Raw genomic sequence first — 18,903 nt, 5'->3', positions numbered from 1 at the left:
GAGATGATACAATGGACAATTAATGGAACGCGTGCCTAAACAGATGTGTTTTTAACTGCTTTTTAAAAATGTCCATGGAAGAGGCCGCTCTCACCTCATGAGGTAGTGCATTCCACCATTTCGGTGCAACAGCCTTAAAGGCTCTATCACCTTTCGTCTTTAATCTTGTGTGAGGGACAGTAAGTAGGTGGCCTTCAGCGGACCACAGTGACCTGACAGGACAGTGAAAGGACACCAGATCCGTCAAGTATGCAGGTGCTTGACCATGGAGGGCTCTGTAAGTGATGGTTAGAATCTTGTGCTGGATCCTGAAATTAACAGGGAGCCAGTGCAGGGATGCCAGGACTGGAGTGATGTGAGTGAACTTATGAGATCTGGACAGAAGCCTGGCGGCAGCGTTCTGGACTAGTTGGAGGCGGTCTAATGAAGTTTTATTGAGACAGGTGAAGAGAGAATTACAGTAATCCAGACGTGAGGAAATAAAAGCATGGATGATCATTTCTAGCTCGGAATAAGTTAACATGGATCTGAGTTTGGAAATGTTTTTGAGGTGGAAAAAGCAGGAGCGAGTGACAGTTTTGATGTGGTCATCGAAGAGCATGGCCTGATCAAATGTGACCCCAAGGTTTCTCAACTTGGGGCGCACATTTGCACTGAGGGACCCTAAGCAGCTGGCCACTTTAGATGCTGAGGCGTCAGGTGCAATAATTAAAATCTCAGTTTTAGCTGCGTTCAACCGAAGGGAGTTGGTAGCCATCCAGTCCTTAATTACATTCATACAATCGTACAGTGAGTCAATTCCATCGGTCCTATCAGGGTTAAAAGAAAAATATAACTGGAGGTCATCTGCATACATATGGTATGAGATACCTTCAAAATTGCTGATGACATCTCTTAGAGGGAGCATGTATAGTGTAACATTAACGCAAGCATTGAGCTGTGAGCCTTTTGCTCCGGTTAGCAGAGGGCTAAACTATCAGCAACATTTGTCTCATCTCTGACTTTGGACATTGCCTTTGTACATGGGTGCCCCTTTTAGACTTTTTTAAAAAATAAGCCCATCTTCTTTTTTTCAGTTGCTTTGCAGTGTAGGCAGTTCTGGAACCGCAACTTTCTCTGCAGGATTCTCCGCCATTGAATCAACCTTTCACCATCTGACGGGACGTGCGTAAACATTTGTAGCACAACTCAATAGAAATGCTCTCTGTCTGAAATGACCTTTGCTTGGCCAAAGTCTCCCGTCACAGGTTAGATTTTCTAAATCCTAAAAACAGCCAAGAGGAAGTGCAGAAGTCTACTTATCTCTCAGACTGTTTGAATTACAACACGCTCAAAGGTTGTGGGATTTTTGCCCCATGACACCAAAATAAAACTGCTTACCCCAGCTTTAATGTGTCAGTGGAATTTTACTGCTGCAGCTAGTTTTAACCAGATCAAATACATCTGAGTAGTTCCTATTTTATTTTTAGTGATGCATCATATTCTATAAGCTGTGACATTTTAATTTGTAAAACAACTAAAGTTGAGTGTAAGGGGCATGAAATGCAAATGCCTTTGATTTGATACATAAGTACAGCAGTTGAGTAAATGTGCTGGGTTACATTCCCTCATTGCAAAATAATCGTCTGTCATCTGATCTGTGCTGCTGTAACTACTGTTATAACAAACCAGTCTTAGCGAGTTTACAGAGGGCATTTTAATGTGTGAAAGCAAAAATTTTATCTCCAATTTCAAAAGAAAGTTTCCAAGAAAAACACCTTAATACTAAAATCTTTTCATCTTTCTACACTGACTTAAATTTTTATAAGGAAATTTAAAGTTCTTAATCTGTAACGTTGCAGTGTCATGATGCTCGACTGTAGGTTTGGCATTTAACGAGGGATAAATTCAACTTTACTGCTACTCGAGGGGAAACTCTGAGCTCTTGAAATATTCCCTCACACTCAGAAACAATCCAGAAATTATTTTTGCCTCAGCGTGTAGTGTGTCTGACCATCCCATGCACAGTGATTTTGTAAGAGATTTGGACAGCGAGGAAATCAGAGGATTGCTCATATTGAACCACCTGGTGATCTGGAACAATAAAGTGGGCCAATTATCTGTTCGGGGGTTTTCCGTGTGCTGATGACTGTGATTGTCATTGCTTCCACAACCAGCCAGTATTGATCATTCCAATCTGTGACTCAGCCGGCATGTGACCCGGTGAGGAACCTGCAAAAAATGTGGAGGGTTAAATCATCCCTATTATTTATAATTACCTCAGCGCAGAGTTTGATCATTGTAATAATATTTTATTAAATACTGAGTCATGGGAATTTTGGAACTCAGTAAAGGTGACATTGTACTTGTTTAATTTGTATATGTAATGTAAACAGGTGGCTGACTCAATGAGCTCATCACTAAAGAATCCAGGCTGTCAGGTGACTGTTAGTTTCTGTTCCCTGCACGAGCAGGTAGAAGAGGAACTGTGTTGTCTAGTCTTCAGTGTTTGGGTGCAACATAAAGCAAAGAGTCTTTCCAAAGGGAGGAGAAAGGAAACTAGAAAGCGAGGAGTGAATCAGCATGGCGTTGGTCAGTTTGTGCAACAGGCTGATAAGACAAACTGTTCTTTGGCAGTACATTTTCCACAGTAAAAATGCAACACACAATCCTCCCTTTTATAATGAAACATCTGGAAGTCAGACCTTTGGTAAATTACTTTGAATTACTGTGACTAAGTGAGATTATACTTTTTTTGAATAATGATAGTATGAAATGTGATGCTACAGAAGTTACTGTGGTCTGTCTGATAGTAACATTCTTAGCACTAAACCAATAAAACGATTATTTGATTTATCTATTAGTCAACTGAAGAAAAAAATTAGGACAAAAACTTCAATAATGAACAATTTAAAGGGCCAGTGTGCAGGATTTAGTGGCATCTAGCAGTGAGGCTGCAGAGCTAAAACTTCACCTTTGTGCCAAGTGTGAAGGAAAACTATAGTGGCTGAAATGAAAACTGGAAAATAAGAGTGTCCCTGTCTAGAGCCAGTGTTTCGTTTGTACTTTCTGGGCTGCTGTAGAACAACATGGCGGGCTCCTTCTAAGAGGATCCACTTTGTATTAAGGTGATGAAAACACAATGACTCCTATTTACAGGTGATTACAAACCAATGAAAATATTATAGTGTACAGAATATTTAGATAGCTAGATATTGTTTATTGTCCTTTCGGAAATTTTTCTTGTGTCTGTGGCCATCAGAAAAACAGAAAAAGATACATAAAACATTATTACAACATTATTATATATTATAAATGTCTGCCAAAACATGCCCCTAAATCCTTCACACTGGACCTTTAAGTCATTTATCAAGAGAAATATAAAATACTGACTGGTTTCAGATCGTCAGATGGGAAGATTTACCACCTTTCTCCACTTTATGTTACTATATATCACCTCACATTAGACACCTGTACATCCATTGATGAATTTGAGAACATCATAAAGAATGTGGTGATAGAGATGTGCTTGTTTTTGAGAGGACATATGTTTCAACAGTTGTTTTATTGTGGATTTTTGTGTTATATGCTGTATTTGTTGCATTTTAGTATGTGCTGATTGGCTGCTCAATGGGACTTCCTGATTAAATAAAGGTAAAATAAATAAATAAAATTGTGAACTGAGTACCTTTGAGGTGTTACACTGATGGTCAGGCAAACTGAAGTCACCTTAGGCACTGTGAACATGAATTTTCCAGCTTAAGAAATAATTAAGTTATTGAAAATAATCAAATGTTGCATCTCTATACTGAGTAAATTGTAAAATGTGTTGCTATGGGCACAAACATGGAGTGCAAGAAACTAGATAGATAGATAACCTATGTCACATACAAATACACTCAAATGCACACACATACACACACACATGCATGCACTAGCATTTCCAGACACAGAAAGGGCGGTAACAAGTATTCGTCCGTTCATGCTATCTAAATGTGTCATGCCTCTCTGTCTCACCTATTGTGCTCACACATGCAACACCAGCGAGCTAACTATGACCTTTAAATGGGGCAAAAGTGACTTATTTTCTGTTGCAGCTTCTGTCTTGGTCGGCCGCAGTAAAACAGTTGCTACACTGATGGCTCACTAATAATAGAACCTGCTAACCACTGTGACCCCGAGGTGCACAGAGGTAGTTGTGATTTGACACATGTATAGGTATGTGACAGCCACAGACAGGCAGGATGTTGGGTGATGGGTGCTGCAGGTTTTCTGCTTAACATGTGAAAGGAAACATGTTTGATGTTTGAAACTGTTTGATCGCTACATATCAGCAGAACTATTAGATAAATATGAAGTCGATTCAGCTTAGGTTTTTCAAGGTTAAAGCAAATCATGTTGGTTGTACTAAACTAAGTAAGTTTGTCAGATTATACAATACGCCTACAAGAGCCTACACTCTCAGAGATGCGTGTGAAGCAGTATTTAATGAAAGCTCAAAGATTTTTATGTGCATAATTAAAATAAGGTGCATTGGCATTAGCTATGAAAACCTTCAGCTTTTTAATGGAGACTGAAGACTAAATCCATTTGATTTTATCTTATTATATGATGATTTAAGGGCTACATTTTATAGTAACATGTCCATTTCTGATGAATTCCACTGGCTGGATGGTTGATTTAGAAAGGGTCCCTTCTATTGTGGTAGATTTTCTTTTTTCTTTTTCTTTTGTTTTATTTTATTTCATTTTTATTTTATTTCATTTCATTTCATTTTTATTTTATTTTGTTTTGTTTTATTTTATTTCATTTTATTCTATTTCATTTTATCTTATCTTATTTTTATTTTATTCTATTTCATTTTATCTTATTTTATTTTTTTATTTTATTTTATGTTATTTTATTTCATTATTCCTTATTTAATTTAATTTTATTTTGTTTTATTCTGTTTTATTTTATGCTATTTTATTTTATCTTATTTTATTTTTATTTTATTCTATTTTACTTTATTTTATGCTATTTTATTTTATTTTATTCATTTATTTATTTTGTAGGTCTTAGCATGAGACAAAGTTTTTGTTTGCAACGTAATGATATATATAAAAAGTTATGTTCTTGTGTTTTTCACCATTGCAACTGTATTTATTTGTGCATGAAAAAATAAATAACAGTTAATTTAATAACTATTGGAAGAAAGAGAGATCTTTGATTTTATTTGTGCGTCTTAGATGGGACGGGACAGGAAACACATATGGTGCAATAGTGGAAACTTCTATTTGTTACAGTAAAAAACATTATGGGAAAATCAGTGGTGATTGTACTTTATGGGTCCAGTCCGTGGGCCCAGGTCAGAACTTTAATTAATTGTTACTACCTAAGGTGGCAAAGTCTAGTTTGGTGTTATGAAAAACTTTTTATCTCTAGATGATATTATAACAAAATTCCAAGTGGCAGCTTAGTCACAGATACCAACCTTCAATGGCACCAACAGTTAAACCAAAGAGTGAAAAAGCCAAGTTTGGTTTCATTGAAGGTCTTCAGTGTCCTAACTGTCCATGTCACCAAGGTCTTTGAATCGCTCTTAGTCTGGGCCCTCCCCTGGGACCACTTTGCCTTGGGAAACCCTACCATGGGGCTATTAGCTAACAACTTCCAGGTTCACAGGGACACACAAACCCCTCCACCACGTAGCTGATAGCTGAAGGCTCTGGCTCCTGTTCTACTTTTGGAGACTTTGGGAACCATGAGTAACCCTGCATTGTCAGAGCGCAGTGTTCTGGTGGGATAATCCATGAGCTCTGATGTGACGGAGCCTGACCATTTAGAGCAGGGGTGTCAAATTCATTTTAGCTCACAGGACACATACAGCCCAAGACCAGTGAAACCATCGCATAATAACCTAAAATATCAACCCCGTCAGGTTTGTCTTTCATTCTTCAAAATGTTTGTGCATTTATTTAACAAAGAAGAAAGAAAAATTAGGTGCATATTCAACAACATGTCTCTGTTTTTCCACATTTAGTCAGTCTACTGCTCACTAAAGTGCAAGATTATGAAGAAGCAGGTGAAGTCATCTCCTGCCTTACAAATCATTTACAATCTGAAGTTTTGTCAGTGCATCAGCAGCAGGGTTAATATTGTTTAAAGACATAAGTCTGATACAGATTCTTTTGTACAGAAGCTGTTGGTATTTTGCACAATGTTCAATATCTTATATGACCACAGTAAGTACGTATTGTTACATCAGAGAGCTGTATGCTGGTCAGAGTGGAAAAGCCTCTGAGGTAGTATTTCAGCTCACTGTTTAAATTGCTCCTGAAACCTCTCAGCCTTCACATGTGCATCGACATAAGGTGTGCAAAGTCACCTAGAGGGCCAAATTGGACCCTTTGGTGGGCCGGTTCTGGCCCCGTGGCCATATGTTTGACACCCTTGATTTAGAGCTTTGCAAGTTAGGAGAGGGATTTTAAATACAGTGATTACTATTGCAAATTTTCCCAGGTTAAACCACAGACTGCCTGCACTATAAATAAACACACACACACACGCATGCATGCATTCAGACAGCCAGTCAAAGTCTACTACTGATCATCCAGTGATGAGTTTATCTTTCGCTTTCCTGACTCATTTGCTGAGGCCGGTCTCCTCGCGGGCTAATGATTTATTTCTAAGGCTGTCTCATGAAATAGAAAATGACGCGACCTGTCTGTCTCCCTCAGTGACGCTCCTTTGTGCACAGTAGGTGGGATATGCTTTTCAGTATTGAGTCAGACAGATAGATAGAGGCCCCCCTGGTGGCGGTGAGCTGCAACTGCACAGGTTGTGACTGTGAGTGTGTGTGTGAGTAGAGAGAGAGAGAGAGAGAGAGAGAGAGAGAGAGAGAGAGAGAGAGAGAGAGAGGAAAATGGGTGGACGGAAAGTCCCCGTGTGGAAATCCCCTTGACTTGGGCTTTTTCCTTTTTTTTTTTAAACAACTATCATTAGCGGACGTGTGTACTCCTTTGAAAGGCTTCACAAGCTGCACTGGCTCCAAAATAGATCTGATACTGGAGGAAAGAGAAGGTTGAATGGCGCCGAGGACCGCTGCGGTGAGGCTGAGTGAAGTGGCTCAGAGAGGACTAGCCTGAGCATCCGGGAGGGCTTTGTTATTACCCCCGACATATTACACAGGTAAGACAGCCGTCCTCCCTCCCTGTGTCTCCCCATGTGGACAACATCCCTCACCGGAGGGGGTGCGACTTGGTGGGTACATCACGTTTGGGCCTTGAGTAATGTATGGTCGTGTTTCTGGGGACATGGAGGAAGCTTGAAGCCTGCTCACGACAGTGGCTTTGACAGCCATTGTTTACAAAGACGTCACCCTCGAGCGGATAACAGAGCACTGAAACAGCCCCAAATGTAGCGACGCGCCGCCACACTGTGTCGATACCCGCCGCGCGAGACGCGATAGAGGGGCTACATTGTTTCAAAGGTAGTTGTCATTGGAATTACGTAAGCCTCTAACGTCAGCAAAGTCTCCTGTTATTGTGTTTGTGTGTAGCCAGCCATCCTAAACCGCAGCGTCCAGCTCCGAGCCGCTGTCTGTCTGCCTAAAGTCTGCCAGCGGTGCCAGCACACCACACAGGGATTAATGACTCGTGTCAACACCACTGACACCCAGGTGTCTGTTGTCTCCTAGTCCCTTCATGTCACTGACTAGCCCTTTAGCATGGCCTAGTCTGTTGTTGCACCTGCTGCTGCTCCTGCTGCTGCTGTTTGGGGCAGCACAGGCACACAGGGGCCACTGGAGAGCCAAATAAGGTGTTGGGATTGTTAAACTGGATCCACCGACTGGCAGCTACTAAACGGTTCAGAGGAGGAAGTTAGAGAAAAGTCAGCAAAACTCCAGGCCTACTTGCTGACCATCACTTTCTACTTCCTGTGAGCTGGGGACGTGCTGACACGCTCTTCAGTTTGGGTGAAATATGCCTTTTAAGAAGCTACTCTACTCTCAGGTTCTGTGTTAACACCCTGAACATACAACCTAAATGTAGCATTAAGTGCTAAAAGTTAGCATCAGCTGTTTCTTTATCCTTGAAAGTCAGGAAACTTTGCCAACTCTAGGTCGTATTTTAGTTGGGCAACACTCTTGTACAGCTGTGTACTGACACACTTTGTCAGTATCAGTACTGAAACTCCAGCATCATAACAATTCCTAGCTTGTTTTAAATAAAAAGTTTTTCCAGGCTGAAGGTTTTGTCCTCAGCAGAAAGGTGATGGTGAGGGAGGAAGCCTTGGGGCAGTCAGTGTGACCTTCCCAGCAGCCCGGGAAGCCCTGGGTGGTCTTCAAGTCTGGAAAACACCAGTGTACTGTGGGAAGGCTTTGGGGACACTAGGGCACCCTGTTTGGGGAAATTCAAAAAACTCAAAGTTAAAAGAACAAACAGGAACACAAAGGATTCTCTGTGTACTTTATTTGATTTGGCCCAACAGGACCTCCAGTGAAAAAGCACCAAACAACTTTCACAGTTGATCCTGTGTGTTGGGTGGTTTCCCCGAACAAAGTGTAAATTAAGTCGCGCCTTGAGTTGCAATTAATAAGGAAGGGGAATCTCCTCTGAAAATTTCCCACCAAGTCCCACCAGTCTGTTATTTTCTACTGTGCTCCACTGTGAAATAACATCCCCTTCTCTCCATCCAGTTCCCACGTTGTTTGGTCAGCGGTGGTTGGTGCCTCCTCCTCCTCCTCCTCCTCTCCTCCTCCTCCTCCTCGCTCCTCTTCCTCCCCTCCTTCCATCCACCTGGCCACTCATCCGCCATGTCGCAGGGTCAGAACTTCCTCCCCAAATTCCTGTTTGTCTCCAACCTGCTGAAGGCGGTGAAGATCCGTCAGCGAGTGCCCAACGACGTGGTGAAGCCGGCGGCCAGCGGCGGCCTGATGCACCACCTGCGCGGTATGCACCGGTACACCCTGGAGATGATCGCCATGAACAACTTCCCGCAGGCCTTCAGGGAGGTGGTGCAGGCTGCCATCCTGGACCGAGCCATGCAGGCCTCGTTGGAGCAGGAGAAGAAGCTCAACTGGTGTCGGGAGGTGAAGAAGATGGTGCCGTTACGTACCAATGGTAAGAAAGATTTGCTGGTGTTTAGGAATTTGGGAGGACTTTGTCACTCTTGGGTGAAGGTCTATAAAGCATGGAGCATTTCAGGGAGGTTTTGAGATGTTTTATCTCAAGCTGGGAGTTTAAATTTTTGGATTATTTGAGTACACGCTGTTGGAGCAGGAGCTTCTGGTGACATTTAATACAAACAGGAACATCTCAGCAGATTGGTCACAGCGCTCTGATGTCAAACTTGTTCCTTGATTTCAGGAACTGTAGCGTCCTTCACCGCTCTGGCTCGGGTGGAGGATGTGTTTTGCTTTTGTTTCATTTTCTATGAGTGAGGTGAAGGTGCGCTTTTATGAGTCAGGGCAATTTGATATGTAAATTCTGAGATGTCATTACTCACAAGGGTTACTGTAAATGACAACAATGGAGGGACCCAGGTTCCGCTTTCACATACACTCATTTAGCAGCCCCCTTGGTTTTACTGTGCATTTGAGTTCAGTCAGCCCGCTGCTAAGTCATGTTTTCTGTTACGTGGATGTTGTAACACGGGAACATCCCAGGGTAGGCAAACACTCAGACCTGGGCCAGATTACTTCTGATCTTAGCTCTGTACTGGGAAATTCACTGGTGTCACACTCAGGACTGTTATTTACTGTCGACAGTGTTTCAGACCTGACTATTTCCACATTTTCATTCACAACCTTTAGGGGTATGTCCCTTCATTTTCTGTGTAGGCGTGTGTGTAAGGAGCGTGAATGTTTGTGGATCTTGAAACATCTCAGATAGTTTTACCTTAAGTTCTCCACCTGCCGGCCTGACTGAGGCCTCTGTGACTGTCAGTTGTGTCACAGCTCAGCGGGACTTGTTAAATCAAATGTGACCAGATCCAACTGTCTCCATATCTATGTTTCAATAACGTAAACACATGTGGTGTGTGCATCAGAGTCGTTGTCTATTTTTAGACGAGGGGAAAAAAACAAATTTTGAAGGGAAACAGCAGCCATGGCATTCACAACAGAAGAAGGAAGCGGAAATCAAGCTGGGCTACAAGTTTGTCTTAAACATGTAAGTTTCCAGAGGAAATAGTTTGTTATTTTCTCATAGGAAGTGATAAACTTAGCTGCGAGAAATTCCTGATTTGAGTTGAGTTGAGTTTACTTTGAACGGTTACTGGATGAATGAGGAACTTGCTATATGTTGTGCCCTCATGCTTTTTTTTGTGAGGGTCCCTGCTGAGTGTGAAGTCAGCAATGACTAAAGGAGTAACTGTAACTCATCAGCACATGGTTCCTCTTCAGAAAGACCCCTGGCTCTTCTGACTTCTCCTGCCAGTAACCTGGACGGAAATTCCGGTCTTGTGAAGATGATGTCATAAAGATGAGACAGAATTTAGAACCGGAGCATCTAACTCTGAAGGACCCAGACGTGACTTTGAGCAGAGGACGGACAACACACACGCACACACACACAGAGGACTGACTGACTGCTGCTGAGTCACTGGAGCTCGGCAGACACACATACAGAGTGCGTACGTGAGAGAGCAGAAGTCCGTCAATAAACGTCCAGTCAGGGCAGGTCGTATTAATCAAGCTTCTCAGAGACATAACGCTGTTATAAGATCAGTCGCCATGTCGTCTGGGACCAGAATTTAGCCTAAAATCTTTCCCCCAGATCATCCGTGTGAATTTACAAAAGATCCAATCTTCCCAAAACCCCAACTTTGTTCCCAGGCTAGAAGAAATACGACTGACCATCATAAAAGCAAAACAGCCTCATAAAACCTTCATTCCCCGGCAATTAAAAATAACAGGGTCATGTCCGTTTTCCTTTTCATGCAACTCTTCCACCCCAGTGAAGAAACGCGTTATTGAAATTCAGTGCGTCTTCTGTCTTGGATGTCTAGGACGCATCCGAGGGTTTTTCCCAAACAGCATCCCATGTCTGTCATGTGTCCCCAACAGGCAGGATTTGTTCAGCTACAATACACTGACTCTACATACTGTAGGAGCAGAGAGGACACACACACACTGCCACATTGTTCTAGTACAGATTCCTCTTCTCAGTGTGGGATCCATCCACATTATTTGATAAAAACATACAGCGGTGTAATATCTCTAGTTCTTATCAAAGCGGGAGCAAAAATAGTCTTGGCTGGGACTTGTTTTCTTGGACTAGTCTCACCAGACAGCTTGTGTGGGATAGTGGATGATGTGTGACACAAACCCAGAGCCCCATTGGAAAGCACAACATTTGCAAACTTGAGGTTGGTGTCACCTGGATGGCAAACAGATGAGGATTAAGTCCGATCCTGCAGTGGTGTGTTTTCAGGAAGTGTCCCAGCTTGCCACAGAGGAAGTGTCTATATTTAGACTGATGGGACAAGCAGGCTGTCTTTCATCTTTAGTCGTCAGGCAGCTCGATTCAGGGTCAAAAGTCTGTATGTTTTTTTGTGCACAAGAGGAACTGATTATGCCTATCCTTGTGCGCCTGTGTACGGATCTCTTTTGAGGATGGTGCTTGTTGAGGATGCCTTTTCTCACTAGAGAGCTGTGCATTTTATGTTTTTTTTGAGAGTGATGCAAGAGTGCCAAAATGCAACAACAGCTAGCTAATCTGAAATCGAGTCGGATGTTTTTTTTGTTTTTTTTTCTTAAAGTACAGTGGGATGTTTCTTTGGTTGCATGAAAACAACCATATCTCACATTACAGTCATCTTGCAACACAGATAATGTTGTTTTGAGAAATGTGATATTAGTTTGGCCCATTGCGTGACTCTTCCCACTGGCTCAACTCATTTTAGCTTTTTTTTTTTTTTTTTTGTATTATAGGCTCACCTTACTTTAGCTGTGATTCAGACAAACCTGTCCTGTGCAGAGGTGAGCTTTTTGATGCAGCAAAGAAAGGTGTGTGTGAGCCAGGTAAACATTACAGAAAGATCATAAAGGTACACAGAGTATGCACATTACAGAACATTTGTATGCGTCCGTGCGTGTGTGTGCACATGTTATCTCAGTACTCATTAATCACAGCCTTCATTGGGTGTTGATAGCAGTAGTTAAAGAGATAACATTCCATCCTGTCCAAGCCCCACCCCTGTGGAAAGTCCAGGACCAGCTGAGTAGCATTGGTGAGTTGGGATCATAGAAGGGGAACAGGCATGTGCACACACACACACACACACACACAAAAGGCAGAAGTTAGCGCAGGGAAATTCCTGTGTTTAGTATGGCAACAGGGTTTTTCAGAGCTCCACACATTGACAAACATGGGCTCCTGTTTCACAATGTGAAAAAGACCCAGCGCTGCCATTGGAGACTAAATAAAATTCCAGGGTTTTCAGTTGCTCATGTTGTGACACACACACACATAATTTCCGTTTGAGAAACTCTTTATCTCTGCAGACAGTTAGTAAAATATAGAGAAGGCAGTTTCCTTTGACATGAAACATGACAACAAATTATTTGACATTCTCCAGGCAGATTATGTTACTACAACTGCATCCTTTATTTACAAAAAGGTATTTAAATATTATTTGAGGGCAGTTTTTCTCAGGTCTTTGTCTGTAGTGTGTGCGTACATTCAGACATGTGAGCTTCATATAATAGTCTAGACACCAGATAGTGCAACAACTGACCCGTCGGCTCGGAAATCCCCAGACTTTTGTTACGCTTTTGTGTGTGTGTGTGTGCTCGCTGTAATTGTCTGTTATGTATGCTGTGTACACTCCGCATTTGCGTGTGCATGTGCATCCAGTGTTTAAAATCAGCTACCTGCAGTTCTAATGTTGTTGTCTCTGTGTGCCAACAGGAGATGGGAACTGTTTGCTCCATGCGGCCTCTCAGTACATGCTGGGCGTTCAGGACACAGACCTGGTGCTTCGGAAAGCCCTTCATGGTGTTTTGAAAGAGACGGACACCGGCGTCTTTAGAGCTCGCTTCCAGGCAGAGCTGGTCCAGTCCCAGGAGTTTACCCAGACCGGACTCAGATACACCACCATGGTATGAAGATTAGATTAGGTCTATGTTGAAAGTCTTCTTCACTACGGCACAAGCCCGAGCCTAAAAACAATACAACCTATGTGCCAGTGAGGCAGTAAGATTTCAATCCTTGCTTATGTCTTTTGCATTCTTGTATCCACCCCACAACTATATGTTTATATATTTTTTGTTTATGTCCTAACTCTTCGTGTGTGCTGTCCCAGAACTGGGAGGAGGAGTGGGAAAAGATTGTGAAGATGGCGTCTCCGGTCTCCAGTAGCAACGGCCTCCAGTTTGACTCCCTGGAGGACATTCACATCTTCGTCCTCTCCAACATTCTCCGCAGACCCATCATCGTCATCGCAGGTACTTGCTTTTTATCATCTCACAGTACTTTTATTGCTCCTTGATAGCCATCAAAGACTTGCTGTTCTTGTTTCAACGTACCTTCAAACGATAAAGAAAGTGAAGGTATCTCCTTCCACATGCCTCAACATTTTGTTGTCATCACGTGTAGGGTGGATATTGTGCTTTATAAACTGTATGGAGATAAAAATGCAGAAACTACATTTTAGTTTTCAAGGATGACGTTCTAACACGCTCAGCGAAATAGCAAAACATATGAATTTTAAACACTTGTGCACTTACATGAAAAGTTTCTGTATTGGCACTTTGCATAAGTAAAATGGAAGATGCCAACAGTATGTCCTCTAACATATATACTAAAAAGATATTTAACTCTTTCTCAGACAAAGTAGTAACCCTTAAATCTCTGTTCTTTCAACAGACCAGGTGGTCAGGAGTATGAAATCTGGCTCCTCCATCTCTCCTCTGAATGTGGGTGGGATTTATCTGCCACTACACTGGCCACCCACAGAGTGCTACAAATACCCGATCGTGCTTGGCTACGACTCCCAGCACTTTGCACCCCTCATCACCATCAAAGACAGCGGTCCAGGTATTAAACACTAAGAGAAAGGTGTTACAAAGCTGACACGACAAACTGTCCTGGTGAGAAGTTGCTCATGTTTTTATTTCTGGCCAACGTCTTGATCTGAATTTCCCAGAGATCCGAGCGGTACCGCTGATCAACCCGGGACGAGGGGGCTTCGAGGAGCTGAAGGTTCACTTCCTGATGGAGAAAGAACAACAGCAGAAAGAGAGGCTTCTCAAAGACTACCTGCTACTGATAGAGATCCCCGTCATAGGCTTGGGCTACGACGCCACACGGATCATCAATGCTGCACGGTACTTACAGATTATACTCTCTGTCGCTCTAAATGGACAAAATAGAAGAGGAAAAGTTAAAAGAGAGATATCCCAGTTGTCCTGGCAGCACTTTCAAATGCAGTTTTGCACGTAAGAAGAAAGAGGTTTATTTTTAGATTGATGATGACAGATATTGTAATACTACTGGTTTAACTTCTTGAAACCTAATCGGCACACTGATGACAACAGCTATATTAACTTGGAATTTAACTGATGAAGTATAGATTCACAAAAAGTGCCGTTTAGTTACGAAACCACATGATATGTTTCTGTTCCAAGGCTTGATGAGGGCAACCTCCCTGAGGACATGAACCTGATGGAGGACTACCTGCAGCTTGTAAACCACGAGTACCAGCGCTGGCAGGAGGACAAGGAGCAGGCATGGGCCGCCCAGCCACAGCGCCCACCGCCCTTCTCCGTCTCCCAGCTCTCCCTCATCGAGATCCGCTGTGCCACACCACGATGCACCTTCTATGTCTCTGTGGACACGCAGCCTCATTGCCATGAATGCTTTGAGAAGCGGCAGGCTACTACCGGTAGTGGAACGAGGATAGAAGGGGTGGTGCAGACCAAGGGAGGAGGGGTGCAAGGTGGGGTAGGAGTCATTGGGGGTTCAGAGACTGAAGTGAGCTCCAGAGCAACCCGAAGCAGCAGCCCCCCATCCTCCTCGTCTGGGAGAGGGGTGGTGATATCCAGCCCCCGCTCAGCCCCACCCACCGCTCCCAGCCTCAGCCTGTACAGTGAAACACACGCCATGAAGTGCAAGACACGCGGCTGCCTCTTCACCCTCAGCGTGGAGCATGATGGACTTTGTGAGCGCTGCTTCAACTCCAGGCAGAACCACGGACCTCCTGGAGTTGGAACAGCCGCTCCAGGACTCCCAGGCCCCAACGGGGGGCCTACAGTTCCCCACCCGGCCCAGGGCTCGGGCTGGACCCAGTGGGGGGGCTGCGAGACAGAGACAGAGCGCTGCAGCATGTGCAGACAGGAGGCGTTCAGGATATTCAATGGCCTGTGTCCACCCTGCATGCAGAGACAGCAGGCTCCAGAGAGGGGAGAGCCACAGCAGAACAACCCCAGGACTGAGGCCTCGTCTTCAGCTTGGACCCAGGCCAGGGACGCTGAGCGGCCGTGCCTCACACTAACCCCAGGGCACACCTCAGCCTGGCAAGCCCCTCTGGCGCGGCCTTGTAAAAGATCTGGCTGCCAGTTCTTCGGGACGCCGGAGAAGTTGGGTTTCTGCACTATTTGCTACGTAGACTATCGGACCAACCACCGTAAGTCCTCAGACTAAACTAAACTTCCATCATCACACACAAAATGTCTCAGAAAGGCCTTAAAATTATTTTTGAATAAGTCTTTGTCATTTTTTTTGCATTGTAGGAATTATTGTGTAATTTTTAATTGGATTTTTAGTTTTCTTTACTCAAATGTCAAATCATATTGGACCCTGCTCATGTTGGCTACTGTCTGTTTCAGACCTGACCCCTCCCCCCGCCCCGGTCCAGAGCCGGCATGGTGTGGAGGCAGGCTTCCAGAACGCCTCACGGTGTCGTGGGCCTGGGTGTGGTGCAGTTGGCAAGGCGATGCTGGAGGGCTACTGCGACAAGTGCTACGTCAAAGAGCAAAGCACACGGCTCAAACAAGTGGCACCTCGCACACCACACTCCCCTCCTCTGGTCATGGTAGGTGTCTGTCGTACCTTCTTAACTCCTGCTGTTCTTTGCCTTTTGTCATCTGTTGTTTGTGTCTTGACCTTCCAGTAGCCTTTGAGTTACCAACTGACCGTTCTCCTCTGTCTCTGTACAAATAGCGTGACCGAGCAGCCAAACCCAGATCTTCGCAGCAATCCCAGACCCAGACCCAGACTCAGACTCAGTGCCGGCGGAGTGGCTGCAGTAATGTGTCCCCGGGTTGCACAGACCTCTGCCCAGAGTGCCACACGCGTGGCCAGGGCAGAGAGGCGGGCAGGCGGGCGCAGGCGCCCAAGGAAAAGTCCAAGCAGCGGTGCAGGACGCAGGGCTGTGACCACTACGCCAACCAAGAGAAACAGGGCTACTGCAACGAGTGTGACCACTTCAAACAGATTTACCGCGGCTGACCACATTCGCACCCACGCACGCAACGACAGTGATGACACATCGCTAGCACGCTAGAGCCGCTGCCCTGCTGTGGGCGCCCCATGCCAGTCAATGCATCTCTGATACTAACTAACCAACTAACTAACTAGCTAGTGACTAACTAGTAACCTTATGGCCTGAAAATCAAACCCCCCATGTAGAATGTGAAGAGAGAGTGTGTGTACGTGGGGGGGGGGGTTGAGTGTGTGTGTGTTCGCAGTAGACATGGCCTCCAGAATACCTCTTTGTGCAATTATTATCATCTGACGTGCCCTGTGCACTTAACACGGTGAGAGGTTTGGCTACATGTCAGAGCAACTGACTTAACTCTTGTGTACAATATGTATTTAGAGGTACGTAGTGAATCGTGCCGGACAAAATGATTGTATGTTGACATAACGAGAAGCATCTGACATTGCTTTCTAGACCACAGCCAAGGACTTATACCCCCCAGTCTGTCTGTCTGTCTGTCTGTCTGTCTTAACCCATCTGTGTATCTGTCTGCCTGTCTGTCTAGCATTTGCTCTGTAGAATGAGGGATGCAGTAGCTGGGAAAGCCCAGCAACGAATCAGTGGAAGTAGTAAGCAGAAGTGAGCCAAACTGGGCCAAAGCCAACTAAATTCAGCGGTATGCACTGTTTAGCTTAGTTCTCCAAAAACACTCACGTATGTCCTCCCAAAATAGACAAAGATTTGCCAAGAAAGGCTCTTGCAATCAATATTGTATAATGATCAAGGATTAATTTTCTTCCATTAGTCAGTCAATAGAAGTGCTAGTTTATATTTTAAGGCAAATTAACGTATTGTCGCTCATCTGTTTTAAAAAGTTAAAATTGTGAATTTCTTGATATGGAAAGTGAGAACAGACCATGTGTCTAAGACAGACAGGGCAGGCCCCTGCTAGTTTTGGTGCTACATGTACAGAAATACAAGCCTCTCCATTGTAGCCAACATGCTGGCAGTGTCAGCGGACAGAAGGCAGAGAACACAGCAGAGACAGGACTCATTTTCTTTCTATTCCTCCTGTCCTTCCTCTTATCTCCCCCCCCCCCCCCCCCCCCCCTTCTCCTCCAAAACAGATCTGTTGCCTTGGACGTTGTTTTCCTGTTTACTGACCACTTAAGCACCTAGAAATGCATAGACACATACCAACACATGCGCACACAGACGTAGTAGCTCCAGTCCTGTCAGAAGGGGATTGCCAACTATAAAGTGAACTGAGAACATAATGAAGGGCGAAGTCAGGATGATTATCCACCTTACCGCCACATACACACATTTGCACACACATGCACATGCAAACACAGCTCTGTGAGATTGTATGCGCCCCACCCCAGCCTGAGGTGGTATGTAGGTAAATAAACCCATAGAGAAATGCATTCCTCTCTGCTCCACCCCACTGGATGTGCCAAGGCGACAATTTCAAACCTTCAGAGAGCAATCCCATTGCCTGCTTTGGCTAATCTTGTTTATCTGAATGTGTTTTGTGCTGCTGCTACAACAGCACAGTATTGGGGCTGATCCTCGATAAGTTTTGCCTTTAAGTAGTGATTGAAATTTTATGGACCAGAGGAGCCTGATCAGTGATCCTGGATCAGTGCTCCCGCCTATAAAATGCTTTTGTGAATATGGATCTTGGTCCATATTGTAGGACCTTCCAACCCGATGCCTCATCTCCAACACACACACACACACACACACACACACACACACATGCGCACACACACACAAACACACATAAAAACGCACGCATGTGTGCGTCTGGAATACGCAAAACTGACATTCCTGTTTTGTTTTTATTTGTTTTGGGGATTTTTTAATGTATTTTGATATATTTGGTTTTGTTCTGCCAAAAAAGAAAAAAAAAATACATGTGCCATCAATCGCCAAACAGTTGTTGTTACCTCCTTAAAAATGGCCAGCCTGTACCACTCTAAACTAACCAGAGCGCCACAGATAGACATCTCCAATTTTGTGTAACCACAGACTAGAGCTTATCGAGCTCTCTCATAGTGAAAATCCCCAAATGGACACTGTCTTTTCATGAGTGTCTATTTTATCCAAATACGGAGAAATGTTCATCTACAGAGATAACCTCAGTCGTAAAACATTTTATCAAAGGAACTCAAATGTGATATTAACTGGAACAGTTATTCCCCTCATACTTCTGCTGAAGAACTGCTGTAGGCAGATGTCCATCTGTGGCTCTGGTTAGAGACGCATAGACAAACAGGCTCTCGGTCTGCCTTTTCATTCAACTGTATCTAAAGCTGTCGGGTCAGCCCACGTGTTGACGGCCTGTACGTAGATCTCTGTGTGCTTTAATCACCTCTAGACAAACCTTAATCAATTAAAGGCCAATTAGTGGTCAGCTCATCGGGACCCCTTGACAAGGTTTCGGGGCTCTGACTGAGTTTGACTGGGAGGAGATCACATAAGTTGCACATGACTTGTCTAAGCTGCTGAGGC

General features: G+C 44.0%; 1 protein-coding gene across 1 annotated transcript; it reads left to right on the top strand.

Annotated features, from left to right (window-relative positions):
• The first annotated feature begins 6,846 nt into the window (after positions 1-6,846).
• Positions 6,847-17,509, top strand: tnfaip3 (tumor necrosis factor, alpha-induced protein 3). Its single transcript, XM_033613618.2, has 9 exons — positions 6,847-7,149; positions 8,660-9,083; positions 12,876-13,066; positions 13,270-13,411; positions 13,833-14,003; positions 14,113-14,293; positions 14,594-15,591; positions 15,794-15,999; positions 16,128-17,509. The coding sequence occupies exons 2-9, from the start codon at positions 8,777-8,779 to the stop codon at positions 16,413-16,415; spliced, it is 2,484 nt and encodes an 827-aa protein (XP_033469509.1). The 5' UTR covers positions 6,847-7,149; positions 8,660-8,776; the 3' UTR covers positions 16,416-17,509.
• The last annotated feature ends 1,394 nt before the right edge of the window (positions 17,510-18,903 follow it).

The sequence above is a fragment of the Epinephelus lanceolatus genome, chromosome 17, assembly GCF_041903045.1.
Source record: "Epinephelus lanceolatus isolate andai-2023 chromosome 17, ASM4190304v1, whole genome shotgun sequence".
NCBI lineage: Eukaryota > Metazoa > Chordata > Actinopteri > Perciformes > Serranidae > Epinephelus > Epinephelus lanceolatus.
Note: the sequence above shows the minus strand (reverse complement) of the source record. Positions and strands in the feature narration are given on the sequence as shown.

Bases quoted from the DNA above. Each gene is read 5' to 3' on its own strand.
- tnfaip3 (XM_033613618.2), top strand. From the start codon at position 8,777: ATGTCGCAGGGTCAGAACTTCCTCCCCAAATTCCTGTTTGTCTCCAAC. The intron at 9,084-12,875 runs GTAAGAAAGATT...GTGTGCCAACAG, and splicing joins GGTGCCGTTACGTACCAATG to GAGATGGGAACTGTTTGCTC. The intron at 13,067-13,269 runs GTATGAAGATTA...GTGCTGTCCCAG, and splicing joins GACTCAGATACACCACCATG to AACTGGGAGGAGGAGTGGGA.